This window comes from Atractosteus spatula, chromosome 12 (genome assembly GCF_055471065.1).
Source record: "Atractosteus spatula isolate fAtrSpa1 chromosome 12, fAtrSpa1.hap1, whole genome shotgun sequence".
NCBI lineage: Eukaryota > Metazoa > Chordata > Actinopteri > Semionotiformes > Lepisosteidae > Atractosteus > Atractosteus spatula.
The window spans coordinates 40,895,311-40,920,120 of record NC_142717.1 but is presented as its reverse complement, the minus strand read 5'-3'; the positions used below and the strand labels follow the sequence as shown (position 1 = coordinate 40,920,120).

The 24,810-nt window shown below is 38.0% G+C and overlaps 1 protein-coding gene across 2 annotated transcripts in view; it reads left to right on the top strand.

Moving 5' to 3' along the window:
- itga8 (integrin, alpha 8) overlaps window positions 1–22,558 on the top strand; it is a 68,460-nt gene extending 45,902 nt beyond the window's left edge. The window contains exons 22-31 of one of the 2 annotated variants that reach the window (XR_016093868.1): window positions 382–461; window positions 3,261–3,341; window positions 4,308–4,413; window positions 6,640–6,798; window positions 9,242–9,358; window positions 11,125–11,238; window positions 16,839–16,940; window positions 17,621–17,743; window positions 19,216–19,649; window positions 21,350–22,558. Coding sequence is in view for 1 of the 2 variants with exons in the window: in XM_088929674.1 (XP_088785800.1) it covers window positions 382–461; window positions 3,261–3,341; window positions 4,308–4,413; window positions 6,640–6,798; window positions 9,242–9,358; window positions 11,125–11,238; window positions 16,839–16,940; window positions 17,621–17,743; window positions 19,216–19,302 (969 nt within the window). In the remaining variant the exon portion in view is untranslated. Of the gene's footprint in view, window positions 1–381; window positions 462–3,260; window positions 3,342–4,307; window positions 4,414–6,639; window positions 6,799–9,241; window positions 9,359–11,124; window positions 11,239–16,838; window positions 16,941–17,620; window positions 17,744–19,215 lie in introns of both variants that reach the window. The other variant, XM_088929674.1, reaches the window with a different exon arrangement.
- The last annotated feature ends 2,252 nt before the right edge of the window (window positions 22,559–24,810 follow it).

Below are 24,810 nucleotides of genomic sequence, written 5' to 3'. Positions count from 1 at the left end.
TTTGGTCTGTGGTGTGGTGAAATTACATTGGATGAGCCGTTTGATTGAAGGTTTTTGCTAATGATCCTAACATATGCACGCTTCAAGAGATTCTATTTTTCATTTTCTTGTTTTGGAGAACTTATCGTAGTGCTACCACACTTAAAGCAGTCATGCAAGCAGCAAAGTAAAAAAATGGTGATCGTTTTGGCACTCTTCTTTACATAATATGTGAAATGTAAAAAGAACTCAGATGTTTGTGTGCAAAGCATGAGCATGTCTGGTGCAAACCTGCTCTGCGAATCCTGGTTTTAATGAGCGATTCCTGTGACTCTGTTCGGTGGGGGTTCTGTGTGTAGCACAGATGCCATTGGCTCACTCTTTGATGTGCTCTTTTCCCAGATATCTGTTGGGCTGCGCTTCTCTGTCCAGCGCCTGGAAGAGGTGGGCTCTGACATTAGGTTTGACCTACAGATCAAAAGGTAAGATACCTTATCATGAGCCCAAAGTGTGGAAAAGATTATCTGTTAGCTCCTTCAGCAAGAAAAAAAATAAAGGTGAATTCGTTGGATACTAAATTAACAGAGCTATTGACAGTCTAAGGGGACATAATGTGGCACATAATGGCACACAAAGGGATTTTTAATGGTATGCGCAATAAAAGTCTAATAAGCCACAAAAAATAAGCTAAAAACTATAAAAAACTATATTCTTCGCTGTTCTGCAATTCACTAGTGCCAAATACTAACTTCCAAAATGTGTGCTTCAGTAGGCACTGAATTACTGAACGCATTTCTGTTATCATGGTAGTATTAAACACAGTTGCATAAGTTGGAAAAAAAATTGTTTCCCCTCAGAGATTTCAATTTACTTTGTGTGGAAGTCCACTAAACTGATTTATTGCAGTGATGCAAACCTCCTCCACTCTTTTCTTTCCAAACTAAAGGGCAGCCACTACAGTTTTGACACAAAGTCCTTATCAGTCTCTGAAGTATGTTTTTAATTAATGCAATTTTAAGGCATGTGCAAAAAATAGTACATTGAATTGATTGCTTCCATATCCAGAGCTCGCAGTACACTGCGAGATATAAATATCTTTATAGGTAGGTATAAATATCTTTGTTAATCCCTGTTCAAAATCAACAGAAATTATTTCTCAGCTATCTCTTCCTTGCTTCATAGGAATTATAACAAGACTGTAGTGCATGACTTTTGCAGGTGCAGTAGATCTCAGAAGTAAAAGAGTTTTTAAGTAAAAAAGATTTTTATTTAACCAGGAAGACGTTAATGTGATGTGACCTCTTCAGAAACATAAAGTGTGAAACAAAATATTTTGCATTTCATTTGATACATATGATCAATTTATTTTTTAAAGATAAGATAGTTTTCAAAAGAATACAGAAATTGCATCTTGTGTAGTAAGACTATGCATAAATATTCTTATATTGCAACTCACAACCGGCAACCCACTGAAGCTAAGCAGGTGTGTGGTGTAGATTCCTGGCTTCATCACTCTCAAATTAATTCTCATAAACAATGAATCCTAATCAAAAAATGGCACTCAACAGAAATTAGAAAAATCTGTCATATTACTAGTGGGTGATGATGTGTATATGTGTGTAGTTGTGAGATTCACAACTGTGATTGTGTACTTGAAAACCTTTCTGTAATTGTCACCCGTAATGTTGAATTTTGCCTAAATCAGGATACATTTAAGTTACAGATTTACATAATAATTCCATTATGAATGGGCATGTATGTGGTAATATGAAACAAAAAAAATCAGAGAGACATTTCTGGGAATATATGTTTTTTCAGAACCTTATGGGAATTAAGCAGACCCAGGAATAAATGTTTGTTAAATCATGTTTATTAAATCACTAAAGACGGAAGTAAATGCTTATAAGGATATAGGCCAGAGTCCCTTGGAGTTTAGTCATCAGCTCAGAATCCCCTTGAGTTTGTTGGGTCACGCAAAAGAATATAAAAGTGTTGTTCTAACAAAGACATTGAGTCTCTGTCGTGTTTGCTGTGCATTTTAATGCACAGCCAGCTCGTATGATTAATGGGCTTGGAAAAACATTCCCAGAGGTTTGGTTTTTCTAAGGCAATGACATTTGCACCAAATGAGAAACAACCTCATACCCCCCCATTATGGCTTCCTTTGCCCTTAAACTGTGAGCAAAACCCTTTCAAGAATGTGACCAGCACTTCCCTCGTGCTCTGCATTCTGAGCTCATTCTTGTGGGCTCATGGGAGTGTACTCCAGTGACTCACTGTAAATTTTTCCAGGTGGCTAATGTTACCCATATGTCTTAACAATATTGGTTTAAAACAAACCTTCCGACAGAACCCAGGTGTCAAACTACGATGTTATTAACTCTTTGAAAAAAGTGTGACATTTTTCATGCCAGACAAACTCAGCACATCATTTGTTTGGAGAAAAATGGCAATACCTCAGGTGCTAAAACATCTTATAATTAACAAGCATTTATGCTGATTGCTTAGAACATGCAGCCTCTGGCACATTGCTGTACATTTCCTTTCTAGGGTAGAATCTAAAATTTCCAGATGTGATTTTATTGTTTTTTCCCATTTTCAGTGATTCCTGTTTTCTTGTAGCTTTGTCTCTAATTTTTATGTTTTACCCTGAGCACCAATTAAAAACCAATCTTCAATGTAAATTTAAGACAAAACCGATGGTCTTTCCCTTTCTTGTAAAGTATGAGGGATCCTAGCTCCATTAATTCTGCTTACTCTGAACCATTGTTTTAGCTACAATTTGGTAAAAATGTAAACTATTGCAGAAAGTAATAAGGGGAGTAAACTAATAAAACACCAAGTGCCATAATTCTGATTGCTATAGTGATTTTACTGATTTGCCAGCATGCAAAGGTTGCTGCCAGCTGAGTTTTTTTTTCCCAGTGTACGTCGCAGTGAAGTGTCAATGCCAGATTTCTGAAGCTCATACACAGTGAATGAGACCCCAGAAAAGAAAGAAAAGACTTACAGAAGAGCTATTTGACCAGAAAAGTTTGTGTTGTCTGTACTTCAGTGATGAAAGAAGTGTCATTGTTCAGAATGAAAGAATTGTATCTGCATTTGTTAAGTCAGACAACAAATAATTAATTAAGTTGTTAATGTACAACTAAGTGGTTAAAATTATATGTTTATATAAAAGTAACATCCCTAAGCCCCAGATAAATTCATGTGATTGTTATACCCCTATATTGAATCTTATTTTAAATGAGTTTTTTTGCTTGTATTCTTTAATTTAATAGTTCTAACAAGGACAACTCAAACAGCAATCCAGTCAGTCTTACAATAAACATCACTTCAAAGGCAGATGTTGATATACGTGGGTAAGAATATTATTTCATTTGTTTTTATAGTTAATATAGTAGAATGTTATATTTTGTTGTTCATTCATTGTCCAAGTCCGCTTTACAAAGTTAACACACTGACTGTTCTTTGATGCCATAAAAAATAAACATCTTAAATTACTCTTCATCTTCATTTGCGACAAATCCTTTTTTAGATTGTGTCTTTTCAAAATCCATTCCGGTCAAAATGTTCAGGTCCTCTGGTGTGTGTCTTTATTGTGCAGCTGTGAATTAGACTCACGGTCACCATTTTGGACAGATAGGACTTCACTGTGTGGAGTCCTAACTGTCTGAAATAAAAAAAACTGTTATTTAAAATACTGTCCTATCCAGGCACAGGCATTTTTTATCCTATTAAATGTTAACAGTGTCAGAAATGGGCTTACATGTCAGCCTCTCAGCTTGACCTTGAAGAACACAGGATCTCTATGGAGAATTGATTCCGAAGACTGAATTATGAAGCCCCTAACCTGCTATTGTCCAAATTACCGCTTCTGCTCTCTAACTGATAAGGAGTTATTTTACACTGGCAAGGATGATAATGTGGAGGAAAACCATTTCTCCAATGACAGAAAAAAACCCCCATAGCGAGGCGTTTCGCCAAAGAAACACATTGGCTGCTAAAAAAAGACCACAGTTAATTGTAAACACATGGCCAAAAATAACCTTTTTAACTTCCACTCTGTCAGATGCCGAGTGAATCACTTTTGTTTATAACAAGGGTAACAAATTCAGACTTCGGAGTCTTGGAGTTTAGTTCTTCAGATCAAAGCCTAAGTTCTTTTATCTTGTTTGATTTTTTTTAAATGGTCTGAAATGCATTCGTAGGCAAACAAGCAAGCTGATTGGGCTAAAGCCATGCTGTAGCTCGCTCAGCCCTCGCTGTTTGTTGTATTTGGCTCCTAGATGGCCTGGTTTTCTCATAACCTGCTAAATTTTCTATAGGGTGTCTCATCCGGCTCAGATCATCCTGCCTTTCCCCAACTGGGAACCCAAAGAGAAGCCAACGAAAGAGGAGGACATTGGGCCCCAGGTCCAGCACATCTATGAGGTACTAAAGCATCTTCGGACACTCCATTCCCTTTCATCACTCAGCTCTACCCTGTCTGCTCTCTGGCATACTGCTGCTCTCCCACAGCAATCCTGTGCGTTTGCAGAGAACAATATCAGCCATGTTAGAGATTTTATTCAACAGTGGTAAATTGCTTGCTAGAAAAAACTTAATAGAAATAGCATTGAAATATCTGCTGTATCTACATTGTTTTGCAAATAATTCTGTTGATCTCTTTTCAGTACAGCAAGAGTTTATTTACTTTTATGATTGCATCTGATTATGAAAATGATTAATATTATGGACTTATTGTAGGTTGCTCTAGTGTCGTATGTAGTTTCAAAGAGCAGAAAAGAGCATTTTCTGATGTTCTCAACTTTTTTTTGGAGTCCGCCACTGGAATTCAAATTGTTTGCATTTAGAGAATGGATCTTTGCCTAGATCAACTAAATGCATGAAACAGTGATGTAAATATTTTCCTGGTTTGCAAAATATCCAATTAAGAGAGAAGACAATATGTATTTAATAGGAAACATATTCTCATACAGTTGTCTCTGGTTGTTCTCTGTGAAAAATATCAGTTGTCCTGAATGTGCATTATATTTCATACCTCACATAACACAAATCTGATTGTTTCTAAAAAGTAAAGACCTGTTTTTTGTTGACCTCTCCTTTGGGGAGAGAGATCATGGTGAAAGAGGCTCCTGGTTTGTAAATAGGCTACAGCAATAAAAGGTACCTTGAGTTCTACATCAAAGGAAAGAGAGTTTCATAATGTGGAATCGCTGAGTTACTTTTTTTTTAATCAACCATGCATCTGCTGCACAAAGGTATTTAACTATAATGAACTCCAGTCTTGACAAGGCCTACGCTGCTTGCAATGATCTCTGTGCAGTTCGAGTTCCAGCTAGACCAGGCCTGCTGTATAAGCTCCATTAGGTATAAGGCTTGTATTAATCTTTGGAGCTCTATTTAGCATGTTTTCGGATAGTGTGCTGATTGTGCAGTAAACTTGTTAGGGAAATAGAAGAAAAGTCACTACCAGCAAAACAGAGTGTGAGCAATGGATGGCTGTTGTTCAGGCTGGTAAACAATATTTTTCACATGTGGGAATAATTCACAACTGAGTGTCCAGGAAAGAGCAAAGAAGCTTCAGGGGAGAGGGGAAAAAAGGGAAATAAGATAAAACAGCAGTGCTCTTTCTTCAGCTCAAATCAGAAGCTTAATAAGTGTATTAAACCCTGTATGATCAAAGCAAAACATCCAGAGGTAATTATGGCCAATAAAATGAGAAGGCACATAAAGAGCAGTTTAAACCAGACTGGTGGGGAAACTTCAAGGGTTTCAAAGCCTACCTGCAGTGCCCTCACCGAAGGTTCTTAGACTCTTGCCATGGAGGTTACAACACTGCTCTGCAGCCTTGATGCCATAATGACTATAATGGTGTCCATGTTCTCCATTAAAATAACCTTCCAGATTTAATGTGAAGTCTTTATCTGGCCTAGCTGGGAGAATATTGCAGACTTTTCTTTTTTATATAATAAAAGAAAAATGTAAGGGTGGAGGTACTCTATTGAACCTCTCTGTCTTCAAGTCCTCCATGTAGTGGTCTGTAGCACCACCAGCGATTTCATTTGTTCTTTCATCTTCGCTAGATAAAAGCATCAGGCTAGTTGTGAGCAGGCCTGTTCTTGTGTTCCAGATGTTGGAAATCTGTTTCTGATAGATGTTTTTTTTGCCAAATGTACACATCATTGGAACTAAAATAGTACAGTCTCGCCAAGATCCAACGATCGTTTTAAGTTCTGTTATTTTTACAGGTCTTTTCAAGAGGCAAGACTGAAGGTTTTTCATAGGAAAATTCTGAATAACAATTAGAAGAACGATTAGATGTGCAGGGCCTTATCTTTCTTAAAGTATTATTAAGTGAAATCAAACGAATATGGGCCTTGATAAAAAATATGGAAACTGTGAGTCACATATATACTGTAGGTAGATACTGTATGCTCTATTACATTGATGTTAATTGAAAAGTCATTTGCCTTTAGTTATAATTTGCAGTTTTAGTGTTCTTAACTGGGAAACCAAATCGGCTTATGATAAGTTTAAGGCAGTATCATAAGCAGTGACAATTAAGAGTCCTAGGGATAGGGTAAGTGCTTCGAGTGGATACTTGCACTGTGCTGGCTTACTGCTCACTGCTTTTTGTTGGCTCCTCTTTCATAGCTCCATAATAAAGGCCCCAGTGGCATCAGCAACACTCTCCTGGAGGTGGGCTGGCCAAATCGCTTCAAAGAAGAATATCTCCTGTATGTCTTTGAGATTCACACAGACGGACCGATAAAATGTCGGACAAACTCAACGTTAAATCCGCTGGATCTGGAGGTCAGTGGTAATTAGCTTCGGGTTGGAATTATTCACTGCCAGTGCTTTGGGTGTAAAGGATACCTGGGAATTGTCTGAGAAGGGTGTGTGACTTGACTCTGAGGCGTGTAGTTCATTCCTTACATGAGATTTGACATTTCTCACGTTGTAGTCATTAACGTAAGCTGTGGCATCGTTTTTGTTTTACTTCAGAAAGGACCGATACCTTTCACTCTGAATAAACAAGCTTCTAAAACAGAATTATTCTTAGCAGAATAAGTGTTTCTACAGAGCTGCTAGACATAATATGCATAAACTGCAAAAATATATTTTTTTAGTTTTTTTAAGTCGCAGTAGTTTTCAAGAGATATAACTTTGCAAAAGATGACAGATCGGGTAAAATCAATACAGAGAATAGAGATATTGTTAGCTTTCATTTGTGTGTGAGGATTTACAGTATATTACCATTTACTGTACATACTGACCAATCTTCTTTATTTAAAAGAATCTTCCTTTCATTGTTTTTTTTTTGCATTGGCCTCTTTCCAATATTACTGAAGTTGTCATTACTTTACCACACATCCCTTTGCTGCTTCAGAAAGTTTCCTCCTGACATATTATACACTTACCTTCTTTCATTTGTAAGCATCGTGTTGTAGTATTGTACACAATTTGGACAGCAAACAAAAGGACACATTCACCTCAAAACCTATTATTTTTAATTACATTTCTAAACCACACTTAGGTATGCATTAGGACTGAGTGAAGAAATGTAACTAATGTTTTCTTAGAGCTTTAGACCTCGTGAGAAATTGGTAATGCTCCCACATGTTTAATTGCAGAATTGCATTTTTTAATTATTTTTTGGTCTCTGCCATTTGTTTTCCTTGTTTTTCTGAGGATGAAATATATTTTGTAATGGAGATTTATGGATTAAGAATCTAAGAGCAGTTACAAGCAAGAGAAGGCCATTTGGTCTGCCTAGCTCATTTTGTAGTTAGTAGGTAGTTAATCCCAGAATGTCCAGTCATTTCTTGAAAGAAGCCAGGGTATCGGCTTCAGCGACATGGCTGGGTAGCTTTTTCCAGACTCCCACAGAGTAAGAAAGAAAAAGCTAAAGTCAATTTCTGTTTAGAAGGCTGTATGCTGCGATACACAAAACCCACCTGTGACAATTCATACTTTGCAGAATTAAGTGGTTAACTTTAATGGGACATACCATGTCTGGAGTTACTCATAAACACCCACATGCAATAATTCACCACTACAGTAGATTTTCCAAATCTTTGGAGCCAAGCTAGCGAAGTTCTTATACAGTAACAAAATCTGTTCTTATGGTTAGTGTCTCTTCCTAGGTAACAAGTAGAATTAGCTTTAAAGTAAACATCTGTCAGTGAGACATTATATGTATAAATAGTAATTGGAGTCTGTTGAAAACTTAAATATTCTCAGGTAATAAGTTCTCATGAAAGCAAAACAGACAGTCCCGACATTGATAGAAGCTTGTTAGTAATCTGTCCGCATCTTTGTCATTTATTATGGTCAGTGAAGAGATTGAAGACTTTGTTTCCTCAGGTGAAAGAGTGTACATTATTCATTGCTCATTATGCCGATGTACAGATGCGAGTTCTACAGCTGATTGTTCTCCCTGCAGTGCAGAACTCTGGGTGAACCTCTCCAGAGGTGGAGCTCATTGTCTCCTGTGGGAGGTTCTTCTCTTCTCATGCCCTCTCCCTGCAAACTGTGCACAAAGGGTCCTTGGACTGTCACAGGGCAGGCGCACAAACAAAGCTGTTTCCCTTTGCTGCCCCGAAAGTAACGTCTGCAGTACAAACAGAAGATCAGCATAGAACAGGTCTCCCATTGTTTTCTCGGGCATCAACAAATAAGCTTTTCTGCCTTTTGTCCACTGTACGCAACTATCATAGCTTTCATAGCAAGAAAAACACACATGTTTTTCAAACATTTTTTTTTCCAGTGATATTAAGGTTTTTGATTATGTTGCTGTTTTCTTGCATCGTATAAGGCACCGTAGGATCCTCCGGGCAATTCTCAAGCACGACGAAATATATCAATGGGAAAATAGAATGTCTTTACACAAATGCATGAAATATATATGGAATCAACAACAGTAGACTCTTTCAAACTTTGGACAGAATTAGAACTTATTACTGCTGCCCTGCAGGCAATACAACACAGACTGGAGCATTGTTCTGTATCTGTTTTTGTCAGCTGCATCGCTATGTCAGCTTCTGAGTGAGGGTACCCTTTCCTTAAAGCCTGCTCCGTGATCATGCGGTTACTGTATGATGGTAACATGAGATGTTGAGCATGTGTGATGATTGTTTTCAGAAGGGGCAGAGAAAAAGCCAATTCAGATGCACGGAGGCCCACAAGGATGAAGAGTGTACCTACGCTGTCATGGGTGTATCCACAGGCTCTGTCGTCTTTCTCCGTCTTTCAGGTGTCTGCTCGCGAGGATACTCCCGAGCTACTGGGATTCCTGCGCAACTCCACAACACCACACGAGCGCCACAAGCGGGACATCAGGGGGTCTGAACCTCAGAACAGCAAAACTTTGGTACTTGCTTATATTATTAAAGTCATGTCTTAACCGTATTACTCACTTTCATTTATCACAGGGAGACGGAGAGAGTTCATTTAAAATCTGTGTGCTAGTGTCATTTGACAAAGACCTAAATGTGCGTGATACTGTGACCCACCTCTCTTCATTATCAAACGAACAAATGAGACGAAACCATTTGCCCTCTTTAGCCCTTTTTGGTATTCTGTTCCATAACTATCTGAACCAAGGATGTGTTCAATCCATTTCTTGAAGGTAAGCCAGGGTATCATGTTGGACAACATGGCCGGTATCTTGTTCCGCAAGCCATCTCCAAGTTTAAAAGGGCCCTCATGCGCTAAACATGTACAGTCTTCCGTCCTCAAATATGTGCCTGATTAAAATGTTTCACATTTCCTGAAGATGAAAAAAAACTGTCGGGCCTGCCACATCCTCCTTTTACAAATCATATACAGACCTCTTCAAAAGAATAGAACTGTGTGAAAAAAAAAAATAAACCAGCATACAAATCAAAATCAGAATATACTGGGACAGCCATATATAGCACATTGTTATTGTTCACCTTCTTGGCCTCTAGGATTAGAGACCAGTCCTATCGTGTGTTCTAAATCCCCAGTGTATTGGTACTCACTTAGGGCTGTGGGAAACTAAAGCCTGTGAAATCAGTCCACCTCTTCTTGCTGACCTTTGTGACCCCGTGTGCAGGCAGTGTCTGTGGCGCTGCAGCAGAGCTGGGACGATGCACTCCCCCTGTTCACGTGTGATAAGAAGCTCACTGGCAATAACATGGAGTGGAGACACTCTGTTTTGCCCCTCATCGCTTTAAGAAATTAAACAGGAAGTCATAGTGAATTATTCACTGCCAAGGGCTCAGCTGGCTCTGATAAGAAGCAGACGCTACCCCTCACAGTTCCCTGTGAGACCTCAGGCTCGTGTCTTTTTGCGAGGCTGGAAGTTCATAGACATTATAGGGAACGTTAAGTACTCAGTGGGGAATTTCAACAAATATTCATGTCACGGTGTTGTAGAAATTATTCAAATTAAAATGGAATTCCTCATTAAGTCAGGAAGACCAAGTAATCTTCCTTAAGACCAAGTAATAAACTGGTAAAATTAAATGAATTGAAAGTATCATTGAGTATTCAAAACTGATAAGAGAATATAAATCAGCATTAGTTCATCATGGCTGTGTTGTGTTGGTCTAGTGGTTTTAAAACCAATCCATTGGAAATATAGAGAATCGTTAAACAGCCTTTAGCTTTTACCAGAATCTGTGTTTTTTATGGCAAACCTTCTTACGTTTCTTTGTTAAGTGAATTATTCAAAGTCCAACATTTCAAAATGTTGGTGAATCTTAAAAAAGCTGGCCTGTCTGCAATCAGTTTTTCTGCATCTTATTTTAAAAAAATGTAAGACTTACTCCTTCTTTGCAGACATCATAGTAAAAATGTTCTGCAAAGAAATGCTTAGCTTTTTTTCTGCTAACTTTATTGTTTCTTTGATATTACTCTTTCTTAGTAACATATTCCACATTAATCAGACATAAAAGAGCTCAGTGCCTACATGTGTGTGGCAATACGGTTAAAATTGAATCAGCTTTTCATTTAACTTTTGCTATGCAGGAAACATTACTCATAGACGAATTCAAAAAATAATTAAGAACAATTGCAGCCACGGGATGTTTCAAAGTTTTAATTAAGACTGGTGCAGGAAAACACAAAGATAACTTAATTTTCCTCTAACAAATGCCACTTTTCTTTCAGAACTGCGACAACATAAATTGCTTAATGATAGCATGTCACATTGAACGACTAGAGAAAGGCCAGAGTGCTGTGGTCAAAGTCAGATCTCGTCTGTGGGCTCAGACGTTCTTACAGGTAATAATTCTGTTCTCCCACAAGTGCATTGTTTTCTAATTATTTCCATTTGTTCTTGGAATTTACAGATCGGTTCACCCCCTCTCCTTCCCCTTGGCTGCTGCAACATAGCAATGAGGTTTTCATTATCATAAAGCGCATTTTATATGGAATGTTTTTTTCTATGCTAGTCTTTACTATAACCGAATGTTATTTTCCTGTTTTCCATATATTGTATTAACATACAGAGACAAGTAATAGGTGTATTCCATGCTGAAAAGAGAAGAAAGAACACTCAATGTTTCAGCTGTGGAGCCTTCTTCGGATGTAAGAAAGATAGGGCAGTCAGCAAAGATAATATAGCCTGGGAAAACACAAGCCAGGAGAGAGGAGGAGGCGGGAGCAGGGGAGAGGCAGTGGCCAATCAAGTGGTGTGAGGTCAAGAGAGGCGAGGAGAGGTGTGAAGTCGAAACCTACAAATGATTAGAGAGAATTAGAAGAAAACAAGTCTGTCGTTGAGAGAAGGAGGAAGGTGTGAACCAAGTTTCAGGGTAATTTTAGTTTCTGATGTCTTTCTGCTATAGGAGTTAAGAAACCCTACTTTGAGAATGCAGACGGAGAGTTCAGAGGTGAAATGAGAAACTATGAGCTTGGAGAGATCTTTAATCTTTACTGCCCTAACATGTTCTCTAAAGCGGTCTCTGAGTCTCCTTCCTGTTTCTCCAATGTAGATGGCTGGGCATTTTCTGCAAGAGATACAGTAAATAAGGTTGCTGGAGGTACAAGATGTCATCTGAGTGATCGGGAATTGTCCTGAGGGGCCTTGAATGAGGGTGGTGTTAGATATGTACTTGCAGGTGATACAGCGAGCTCTGTTGCAGGGGAAAGTGCCTGGTGTGGATGGTTGCTGAGGGCGGTCAAGGGAGCTGTGAACAAGAAGGTTAAGCAGATTAGGTGGTCAGAGATATGAGATGATGGGGCGGACAGGAAAGAGGACCCCAATGGAGGGATCATCCTGTAGGATAGGAAAGTTGTCGTTAACGGTCCTGGGAATAGAGAGTGTGTTAGGGTGGTAGGGAAGCACCAAAGGAATGCGTTTTTTAGGCCGGGAGTTCCTGACTGAGTTGATAGTCTGAGAGCTGTTTTTGGCTCGGGTGAGGGCCCTGTCAATAACATGGGTGTGATATCCTCTGTTGATGAAAAAAGAGTGCATTTTGAGTGCTTGGTTCTGGAAATTGACGCCATCACTGCAGAGTCGTCATAGCCAAAGGAAGTGAAAAAGGGAGATAGTTTTTAGTGTGTTTGGGGTGAAATGAGCTGTACAAAAGATAGTTGTGTGAATCTGTAGGTTTGTAATAGAACAAAGTAGTCAGGGATGGTTAATGGTTAGGTTTATGTCTAGAAACAGAAGAGTAGCAGAGGATATGTTAACTGTATATTTGAGGGACGGGTGGAAGTTGGTGAAGTGATGCAGAAAGTGCTCCAGCTGGTCATTAGAGCATGTGGCGACACCGATGCAGTCATCGATGTATCGCTTGTAGAGGTCCGGGACAAAGCCAGCGTAGGAAGCGAAGAAGCGTTCTTCTACACAGCTATCAAAAATATTGGCATAGCTGGGTCCCATTCATTGAATTAACATATATATATATAAAGACATCTTTTAATATTTTCTATGTATTAAAAGGACTGTAAAACAAAATGTGGGATGCCTCTGGCACATACAGTATGTATGCTGTGGATTGATTTTGAAAGTCAACACACTGTAACATGAAAAATGGAGAAACAATTCACACACAGCAACAATGGAGATATGAGCAGTGCCATGTGGCCAGTTTTCCATCCTTCATTTTCTTTTTCAGCTTTTTCTTTTTTAACCATATGGAGAAGAAATTTGCTACCTTCCAGAAAGCTAATTGAAATTTAGGCTCCCTGATAGAAAGAGCTGACCTTGTGAGGTTTAAGTGCTCTGAACAGCTGTTTAACAGGTTATGTTCTGTGGCCAGCCTCATTGTGTGTCTCTGCATCAAGATCAACACACATTCATACCTTAGGAGCTTGAGTCGAGAGCTCTTCTCTAACTCAATGCCTACAACTGTATATACGAAATCTGTAAACTTCTCCTGATTGTTTTAATTCAAGCAATCAACAAATGAGATGTAGTTCTAGAATGGGGAAAAAAAACTGTGACAGACACTAACAGGATTAAAAAAGGTGTGATTTACAGTACGTGTAACACATCTGCAGGTGAAAAATGGCACTGACAAGCAATATACCACTTGGGTCATTCACTATTTGTCTGTCTGAGGCAGGCATGATAATTGAGTTAAGTAAAAATGTCAGATGGATGAGAGCAGAGCTGTCGTCTGGAGAGAGGAGTGAAATCACTTGCAGATACAATGGAGGGTAAAGGAAGTGCCTTCAGACCAGTCGTGCTTGGGGCTCAGGTAACAGAACTCCAGGGAGGGCAGGTCAGAGGTGGGGGTGGGAGATGAAAGCTTACAGGGTAAAGGTCCCTGTAGTTAAATTATATGTTAAGGATTAAAATAAAAAGAATCCCTGTTTGGATATCCTTAGAGGCACTGTGGCTCTTTAGATGATAGAGAAAGTTTAAATAACACCTAACATTAACAACAACAACAATCTGCATTACATAGCTCTTCTCTATTGAACATATGGGTGTAACGAACAGTTCTTTCCGGACCCTGTGCGGACGACACAGTCCGACGGAGTGGGGAAACACTGGGGAAAACGTCATGCAGGAAAACGGGGCTGAAGACAGGGGGGCGTGTCCAAGGTGCGCTGGTGCACGGGGGAGGTGCGGCCGAGGCAAACAATCCAAAAGAGTAGTCCTAAGAGAGTATCCAAAACAGAAAGGAAAGTCCAAAACCAGGAGATCCATCAAAACGCGGAATTAAAACACGAAGGCCGGATCGGAACCGGTGGACCTGGAACAGGAACGGGAACCGAGGTTAAAACCTTAACGGGACCAGGTGCCTCCTGGTCCCGGACTCGCACGATATGGAAATCAGATGCAGAGCCCGGATGAGCGTCAGCGCCTGGCTTTTAAGGTGGGCTGGGAATAGGGAACAGGTGCAGAGAATAAAGTCTTAGTGAAAGGGCTGGAGCACCCTTAAGGAGGGGGAACTATAATCGTGACAATGGGTTTCTCAAACAAGTTATTTACATTAAGTGGTTAATTTGGCATACAATATATATTTTTTTAGATATCAGCTAGCTCCCACATATTTTCTTCTCTCTTTTCCGAGCGCTCAGGCTGAGGGTAAAATGCAATGCAGTACCTGTACAGGATAGCCATTATTTCTGAGAGCCAGAGGAATGTCTTGGCACTGTGGACTGGTTCTTTTCCAAAGCTTGCCGGCTGTCTTTTACCACTTTCTCCACTTCTTATTTTGTCGCTCAGACAGAATGTCTACACTTATTGGATGGATTGGCCTTGTTAGTAGAGAGGAGGAGGTTGTGTGTGTTGCATAAGTTGTGTAAAGGTGCTAGAAAGTATCCTGCCTTGTTTGTTTTTTTGTGTTTTTTTTTATTTATAATCACACTTGTATAATCGTTCTTTTTCTATAACCCCCCTCAATTTGGAATCGGCACTTGTGTCTCAGAGAAATGGCAATAGTACCACCAGACAGAGAATGAGCTAGGGCAGACAGCTCCTCCAAACCACACAACCATCAAACCCCTTTTCTTGACCTGAGTTTGTGAGCTATGCGTCATTATACAGGAGGTTGAGTGCCAAATGGAAAAGAGGGGCGTCCCTCACTGATATCCCATCCCTTACCAGGGCAGGTGGTTTACAAATGGATGGAAGGCTAAAAAAATGCTGTATGTGAAAGTTTGTGATTACAATGTGCTCTAAAACATTGAACAAAATGTAGCTTATTTCTGATATTAATGAACGACCAAGTGTGAACCCAATATGTGTTTATTCTGAATCCAAACACAGTGCTGGCAAAACCTAAGAGGGCTTAATACTTTGTTGTGCCTATGGCTTTATCTTTAGACTCTGACTTACAGAACAAAATACAGTAAAATGTGAGCTGCGAGTTTCTAGATTTAGATTCAAAGCTGACTTGTAATTGGAAACTGTTTCACAGTAAATGTTGGCTCTAATTTTGTGAATACCCTGATGATTTACTCTTAACTTTACACACGAAGCTGGATGAAACCCCACTAATTGGCGCTTAAATCTGAAATGCTTAATTTCAGACAACAAATGAAGCTTGCTGATTGTGTTTTTTTTGTGAGACAAATGTTTATTTTAGATTTTTTTTTTAAATATCTTTAAGATCCACAAAATCAATAGCAAGTTAAAGACTTTTTGAATATTAGGTTCTTTTCTTTCAGTTTGTGACACATTTGTCTGGTATTGCACATTGTTAGAGGTGTGGAATGAGCTACAGATTTGCTCATTTACAAACCATTAAGATTTTAGATAGATGAGTCATTAGATTGTCTAAAACAACACTTAGGAATTTTCATAAATACTTATCTGTTTCAATATCTGACCTTTAAATGGCCTTATTGATACAAGTGGGAGATTTTGCTTGCCTGAGAGTCATAAATTACAAGCAGTTAAAAGCTTTTTATCAACACTGATAACCCCCAGATCTGCTTATTGGGGAATTTCTTCTGGGAACTATAGACGCCTTTGCTAGAAGTGGGAATATAACCAACCAGCCCATTATTGATTCTTTCCAGGTTTGAACCTGCTAAATAGTGCTAAAAAAGCAAGATGTTGAACAGAAAACTTCAGCAAATAAATTTTGATGAAGAACTGATGTGTTCTAGTATAATACAATATTTTGTTGTTAATTTTTAAATGTAATATCTGAAGACACATTTTTATTATCAATATACTAGACTGATAAGTCCTATAAGGTAACCCACCCAAGAATAGCTATTGTATTATTATGCAATCATCCTACAGCATTTTAGGGTAAAAACTCTGTATATATATCTGCATGCAGCCTGAAGGATTCCTTTTGGAATCACACAGAAAAAATGTCTCAAGAATCCTTGCACAGATAAAATTGGAAAAAAATGTTACAGGCATCTGTAAGGATGTAGACTATGTCTGTATATCCAGACAGAATTTTAGTGGGATTTGCTGCATATTTTTGTGTGGGGGGGGAGGATTGTATCAACAACAATACTGTTAAACGTTGTTATGATGAGAACATGACTTTGAAAACCAAGCAAAATAACTTCAATAACTGAGGAGATCTAAGCGTGAATGAACAAAACACTTGTTTGCTATACTTTGAGATTACGTCGGCAGAGAATGTCAGGCGTGTCTTCTGTATTTAGTTGTAGTATTTAGTATTTAAAGTATTTAGTTCCTTTCTTCTTTATTTATTTCTTGTTTTGGGGAATTGCTGCTGTTCAGATTCACCAAGCTATCTATTCCAGCCAATATTGTTTTATAAATGATGAAAAAAACACGGTAGAACACTGTCATGCAGGACTGAGTATTCTGTGGCAAATTAAACACCACCACACTGTCACTTTGCATTTCTTTAAAGCTATTGCCTTTATATTGTACATTTGGGTTTTTTTTTAACAAAAAAGCTTTCATTAATCCTGTTATAATTCTCTTTCAGAGAAAGAATTACCCCTATTCTGTGAATTCCACTGTTTCTTACAAAGTGATGGACATGCCTTATCGAATCAAACCAGCTAGACTCCCGCAGGAGTCTAAGTCAGTAAGTTGTGTGGACAGTGCTTGTAGGGGTGTGGGGGGGTGAAGTATGGAGTCTTGAATAAACAGTGGAGTTGGCTCCAAGTGAATCTGAGAATCTCTTTGTAACATGAAACAGAAATTATGGAAGCACAGCGTCCTGCAGCCTGACCAATGAGAAACATCCCAGATGTTGGTCTATGCATTAATACTTTGATACACAAAAGATATGCATCTCCTGCTGCAGGCTTATTTTTGCATGAAATTCCCTGGGGCAGATGCACTAGAAACAACAAACAGTGGACGCTGTGAATGTACAGGCTTTTCTAAAACAAATATTACTGCGTTACACATAAGGTCAGATGTTTTGTTTAGGAGCAGATGGAAGAAAAATTTATCTTTGCTTGTGCAAAGAGATAATGTTGCCTGAGGGCTGTGTTATCATTTTTATTGCTAGGAACGGGCCATTTCCTTTATAAGAGAATACATCTGGGGCCCGAGCAGCTTCATTTTTAAAGCCGTTTTTTGAACATCTGAGGAATGAGGTGATGCTTTGTCTTCCCACAGCTACAGGGTATAAGTAAATGCTGCAGGGTCCTCAAGCAGAGAAAAAAACAGTGTACTTTAAAAATCCAGGATGGTCTTGTTTTCTCTTTGAATGCATAAATGATGTGATCCATGACAGAGGTCTCCTGTTGTTTGCAGATAGGTACCTTTGTGATATGGGCCACCCCAGATGTCTCATTTGCAATTCCCTTGTGGGTAATTATACTGGCCATACTGCTGGGACTGCTGGTTCTGGCTATTTTGACCCTAGTCATGTGGAAGGTATGTTTCCTATCATTTGAAAATGAATATCTCCAATTATGGGGCAAAAGCATTTTAGTGTATTTATGTCATCACCATATCATTTATGTTCAGGATTCATTTTTGCAGCAAAGCATCATTTGAACAAATGTGCATATCACACAAGAGAAAGGATGTGTTACTCAATATTATGCTAAATTACGTGAGGGGTTTCACTATAAATGAAAAAAAAAAGCAAAACACAGCAATGTTCAAGGAGACCTTGGGGAAAACTATTAATTCTGACTTAATTATTACAATGAGTTCAGATTACCCTGGCTAGTTATGTGCTTCATTGCCCAGATTTGGCGAGTTTGGCTTTATTCCCTCAAAGAATAAATGACTCATGTTGATCTTATCAGTGTTATGTCTGTGTCTGTGTTCTCAATGAACTGATGCAATTGATCTTTGTTGGAAAATTAAGGTTTTCCTTTGGAATGCCAAATAGTTATTTTGTGTCACATATTGCAATAATTCAAAAACATTGAACTATTGGTCCTTTATCAACACTAAATTGTGAAAATCTGGGTTGAAGTGAATATCTGAGCAAGCACACACTGGATAAATGCATAGTAACGGTATATGATAGTTGCCTGTCATGCTCGTCATCCATTGTGAACCTAAGCAGAAAATCCATTTTACTCCCCCTAGTGGTGTGTGCCAATTAGGTAAAAATGTTCACAAACAAGAGCTGTTGTAATGCTGTCTTATAATAAAGCCCTAACGGTTCTGTTTTATCTCCATTTGGCAAACAGTTATAGAATGCTTGGAATTCAGCCATTGATAATGTAACTAAAATAAATCTTTTAGGATTTAGACAGCTATTCTGCATTTTAATGACTCCCCTCCCTATTGTCAGATTTGTTTAGTTTCGTGTCCCAGTAAACACATTATATAAAGTTCAGGACCGTGTTACATCCACATTTCTAGCTCTGCTGATTGCCTTAGCATGTCATCAATGCAGAAAAAGACAGAGAGAGGGGGTTCCTAAACTAGTCTCTGTTGTATGCTCTCTGACAGAACTTAAATTCCAGATATTCAATGAAACAGAAAAACACTGTCGGTTTAACTACTGAATTAATATCTACTGGATTACTCTTGTCATTATCACTTAACTGCGGAAGTCTCTACTTGGTATTTGTAAAAAGTCTATAGTCTTCTTTCCTAAAAGGACCTCAATGTGCCTCACTTTGCTTCAGAGTTAAATCGTTTTCTCTTTGAGTAAAGTTTTACAAGATCATTACATTTTCCTTTACTGCACAGTAGTGATTGGGCAACTTTTAAGCAGGTATTTTGTTTCTATCACTTAAGACTGAGCAAGTGTTTTATTATATAGATTCACCAGGGCTGATATGGAGTGATCAAGACTGAAAAACAAAAACAGCGTTGAGATTGAATTGGGAGAGATATTTTCCATCTGCTACTTGGATAACCTTGATCTCTTTTCTTCTCAGTGTGGCTTCTTTGACAGGGCACGTCCTCCAAAAGATGATGTGTCAGACCGAGAGCAGCTTACATCAGAGAAATCTACAGAGGCGTGATGGAAAAACTGCAAAGCTGAACTACTGTATTTGGGATAATGAGGAGGATTTACCCAAAACTGTTCCTTCCAGTCTTCTCTGTGACTTCTTATTAAAGAACTACAATCTGTGAGATGAACTACAAGCCAGGTGCCTTCCTTTTCAAGTGCCACGAGACTGGAAACTATGCAACACAGTTTTGAACACGAAGCATTGCAGGACCATTGCTACACTGACCAAGCTGGGGACGCCCAGTCTCTCTCAGATCTGACCTGATGCACACCAGGAAACTTTCTGAAGATCCCATGGAGCATGCCTTGACAGTAACATCCTAAAACCTTGTGCACATATTTTAATATTCTTTCAAGGTGTGTACATTCTTTTGCAACTTTTTTTATTATTTCATGTTGCATGGAACATGACTTGGGACATCCTGAAGAATGATGCAAGAATGTTATACAGTCCTATAGAGATGAGCAATCTCTTACTGTACACCGTCTGTTCTGCAAACAGGAGGATCTGCCACCTGTAGACAGCAGTAGACATTTTCGAACCATTTGAACCTCCAGAATAGCTTGGCAATATACAGTTTTTTTTCAGTTTTCTTATAATGAAATTGTCTTCTCAACACCTGTTTAAAAGAAATTCATACACAGAAGCTGCAGATTGATTTGGAGCTTTACAGAGAACTACGGCATATGGACTGTTTACAAGTTAGATGCATAAACCCTGTTAAGAAATGTTCATTTTATGTCATTTGATTTTTGGTCATTTCACTAAAATGCCAGCAGTGTGCTGTTGATTCCTATACAATATCAAACAGAAGCAATACCTCAGAAGATGTCTAAGATTTTGTTTGTCCAAACAATATCTTGTGGTACAGTACATGAAAAACTAAAGACTTTAAAGGGTGTTTTTTCAAGCTATCTAGAAAACAAACATACATCAAAACATTGAAGAAAAAAGGACAAGACAAATGTAAAAACTAAGCATTATAGATTATTATAGAGAGCTAGAGTTTTTTAATGACATATTCTGCTAAAGCACATGGAGGACTAATGCAGGAGAGTGTTAGTAACCTACACACTATTGTTTTTTTTGTAAAATGCTGGAATTAAAAGGGATTGTTTAGTGTTAGACTAAGGATTAGAACCTTGTATCTGAACCCCTACATTCCCTCATTTCCTAATGGAAAACTTAGTAGAATCTCTCTTAAGTTTGTGAAATCGTTTTTAATGTTGCTATGCTAGCTAAAAACAAGTCAATGTGTTTTTCCGATTTAACTGACCATAGTGAGGTGCCTTTCCAGCCGTGATTTTTTCTGATGCTTACTTACTGATCCTGGCTATTGGGAGAATAAAATAAAAAGCTTTAAGTAAGGTGTGTGCTTCACTGCCAGCAACTAATCTACAGATTCAAGGAAATGTTTTATTTCCTTAAAAGAGTACAAAACATGAAAAAGTGGCAGGCTAGGTCCATTTCTTTGGACTTTATGTGGAATACTCAATGTCCCCTGGCTTCAAAGCGAAATAATAATTGCTTGCATTCGACCAGCTCTTTTCATTCCGAAGGATCCCAAAGTGATTGACATACTCACGGGGGTCCGCTTCATCCACCACTGACGTGCAGACCCCACCTGGGTGACATGCCACCGGCAACCGGCACCAGCAGCAGATCAGGCAGAGAAGACTTATTTAAGTCAAATAAAATTTGAATTAAGGGAGAAATTAAAGAAAGACCAGATTGTGCAGCCCAGTGTGTTTTCGGAGGGTGCTGCTGACATTCATGAGAGAATTGGTCCTGGGATAAAGGAGTCCCATAGCTAAGGTACTGCACTGTATGTAACACAATTGTAGCACCTAGTTAAACCTGAGTGTAGCAGGGACCAAAACACATTGATTCTGCTATACCTGTTTAAATACAGAATAAACTGGGTTTTGGCTTTTAAAAGTTATTTGCTTGTTTTTGTGATTCCTACTGATATCCACCAGATGGCAAACTTGAGATGAAAGTCCATTTACACGTCAGAATAAATATTAAGGCACATTATATTTCTTTTTTTTTACAGAACTAACATGATAAGTGTGGATCAATTCTAATCCTGAACCACATAACACCAGGGACTGACCTGATACCTTTTGACTGCTGCTCTTAGTTTGGGACTTTGACATGAAAACACCCCCTGACACCAAAGGCTGGATCACAGTTTTGATTTTTTGGCCATTCTTGTAGAAGGATGGCTTTTTCTAACCACAAAATGCAGCATACATGACCTTTGCCATACTTATTGTGTGATATCTTGAAAGTGTGCAGTGAAGTAAATGAGGCATGATTTTTAAACTGTGTCAAAAAGACACATGCAGAAGTACCCAGCTATAGAGGGCTGGAGGGATATATCCATTTATATGTGCAATATTTGTATGTATGTAAGTTCCTGAAGCATGTTTACACTGGTATTATTGTTTTCTTCTTCTTCATTTGAAATTTTAATTATTTTTGTACGCGGTGTTTAGTGAGTTTAATGAGTCTGTGACTTGGGGGCTTACTGTAATCTTGAATCCTCCCTTATCATCGAGAGGGTTATAATCCTATCATAATAAAATATTGCATAATAAGTGCATTGGAAATGTTTTTTGAACCAAATTGAAAAAGACTATTGAAATTAAAAATAGAAATGCTCTTAATTTAGCACACAATTTCATGTCAGAGCAGTTTAATTCTTTCTGAACAAAGACTAAATTATTTCTCCTTAATAATAACTAATAGATTGGGATTAAGCATAAGATTCATATCCCTGTCTCACCTAATATATAGTTATAGTTTATAACTTATAGTTCCCTCTGAAAGTAAGGTGAAACAGTGCCTCTTGCAGATGTGGAATTACATTTTGTGAAGGAATTAGGGCAATAAAGCACTGTCATTTTCACATAATCAAAGCTTTTGTTTTTGGCACCATGTACTATACCAGGAATTTCACAACAGATCAGGAGCTATTAACTGCATGGGAGCATGTTGCCCTCTTGAGTATTTGAGTAATGTTGCTGTGCAGAAGGGCTGATATCTGACTATTTTCTTCTGTCTATGTCTACTGTGAAGTAAGACAGACACAGGTCAGCTTTATGTCACAGTGTGAGATGCTGAGTTTGAAAGAAGTGAAAGGTGTCACTTTGACCTCTAAAGTATGTATGTATATATCCCATAAGCAGACCATTGTTAAATATTTTCTTTTGTATTGAAGAATAGGAACATCCAATAAATGTTAAAGATTAAAAAGGCAGATTGTGTAACTGTTATTTTATTGTCCTTGGTTTCTAGCAGACACGTACTGAGAGCAGATTTTGTGCATTTGTGAATCAATGTGTAACATTGTGTACATCTGTAAATGCATCACTTCACAGTCATAGCCCCGCATGTGGGTGTTTTAAGGAAAAAGGCTACAATTTCCATATCTTTTAATCTTGAAAAAAACAGGATTAAAGTCTTTCAATCTATTAACTTTGCTTATTTTCAGTAGTAAAGCTTCAAACTTAAACAAAGACGACTGCTTGTAAGAATTAATTTCCATCTTAACAATCTCAATTATAGATTATTTCATCTCCCTGGACAATGCATTAACACAGCTCATACGTTATGTAACTGTACAAACAATTATCTGAACAGCTGTGGATTATTTCTTCTGTGATGCTCCAGTTTTTTTTAATACTGGCTGTTTGTGACTAGCAGAAAAGACAGAACTAAAAGCGTTTAAACATTGCAATTGTTATCAATAGGAATTTTAGTCCTTCATTACAAACTATGCTTTTGATAAAATGTAACAAAGGATAGAACTTGTTGAATTTACATGACTTGTAAATTGGCAATGAAATATGGTGTGACTGACACTTAAATCACTTAAAATCTAGGTAAGCAGACAAAAAAATAACATTTAATTAAGGCTGAAATACTGAGCGCTGTGTAATTGAGTACTGACTTAGTTCTTAGTTCTGTTACTTACGTTCTTTTATACAACATAATATAAAGCATTTTTGTGGCTGTACCAATGTCGTTTCTGCATTGCCTTCCCAGGGTGGCAGAAACTCTTAAGTAGAAGAGAGACACTGTACTTATTACAGATATTGTAACAACAATAATCATCATTTTTATTTTTTATAATACCCAGCTGCTTATTAGAATTCCCAATATGATTTCCAAAGTTGGCCATGTTTCTTCTTCTCTTTCAGTTATCTCTTTCCACTGAGAGATAATTGCTTAACTTGTGACCAATGCTGGGATACAGACTTAACAAGATGTCCCATAATACACTGGACATCTATTACTCTTCCAAAGACGATTTTGTCCCTCCTGTCTCCAAGCTGTGTTTTGGACCTAAATTTGTTCAGTGTTTTATTTCTATTTCCATTTATTTTACACATTACAACTACAGTATGTTATATCAGTAACTATGATGTGTGGTAATGCTGTGATACACTGTAGTGTCTATGGCAAAAGGGATGTTGCATGATGCTCCATCTGATATTATGACTTAAATGGAATAAAAAGCTGCTGTGCAAGAAATCCATCTGAAATCTTCGATAAAACCAGAAACAAACATTTCAGGCAATGCCGCCTCGCTAAATGAAAGATTTATTTATTAATGTTTTTGAATTCTGATGAATTAATACAATACCTGGTATAGTTATGACTGTGCCATCCCTTATTCCTTTGCTTTATGAAGCAAGCTCACTTTTGCTTGAAACCTTTAGGTCACATTACCTAAGGATTTACAAATATTTTCTATCTACAAAAATATCGACTCAAATAACTACTTTTTCTACATTACAATCTGAAATATAAAATCACTTTGCACAATATTGATGATTCTAATGCTTATTTAGAAATGCACATAAAAATACTGCTTCAATAACATGGTCAATAGTGTGAAATATATTGAAAAGCAGAATTAATTATACTAATTATACTAATGGAGTACACTTTTTCTGTGAAGGAGAAGTATATGTACAGTATATTGTACAATGAGAAATCTATTTCAAATAGGGTTTTTAAAAAAATAGATCAGATAAGATCACTTTATTGACCATATACAATTTGTTGTATTAGGAATTAGTCTTTTTCACATACCCCAGCTTGCTCTCCATGAGACACACAGACAGAGAGAAGCTTGGGGTCAGAGTGCAGGGTCAGCCATTGTACAGCACCCCTGGAGCAGTTGGGGTTAAGGGCCTTGCTCAGGAGCCCAACAGAGTAGAATTCCTCTGCCTACCGTGGGATTTGAACCAGCAACAGGCACAGATCCTTAGCCACAGAGCCACACACCAAACATAAAAAGACCCTGGAATCCTAATACAATTTTATGAATTTATATAGTTTGCTGGAATTACAATGAAACATTTTATTTTGCGAAATACAGCAATGGTATGGGAGGTCATTTCCTTCCACACTCAAGGAAAGAATGAGAAATACTTCAGAGAACAGATGCTGTTCTTACATTTAACCACATGGTGCCAGCGTAGCATTCAGTGAAGAAACATG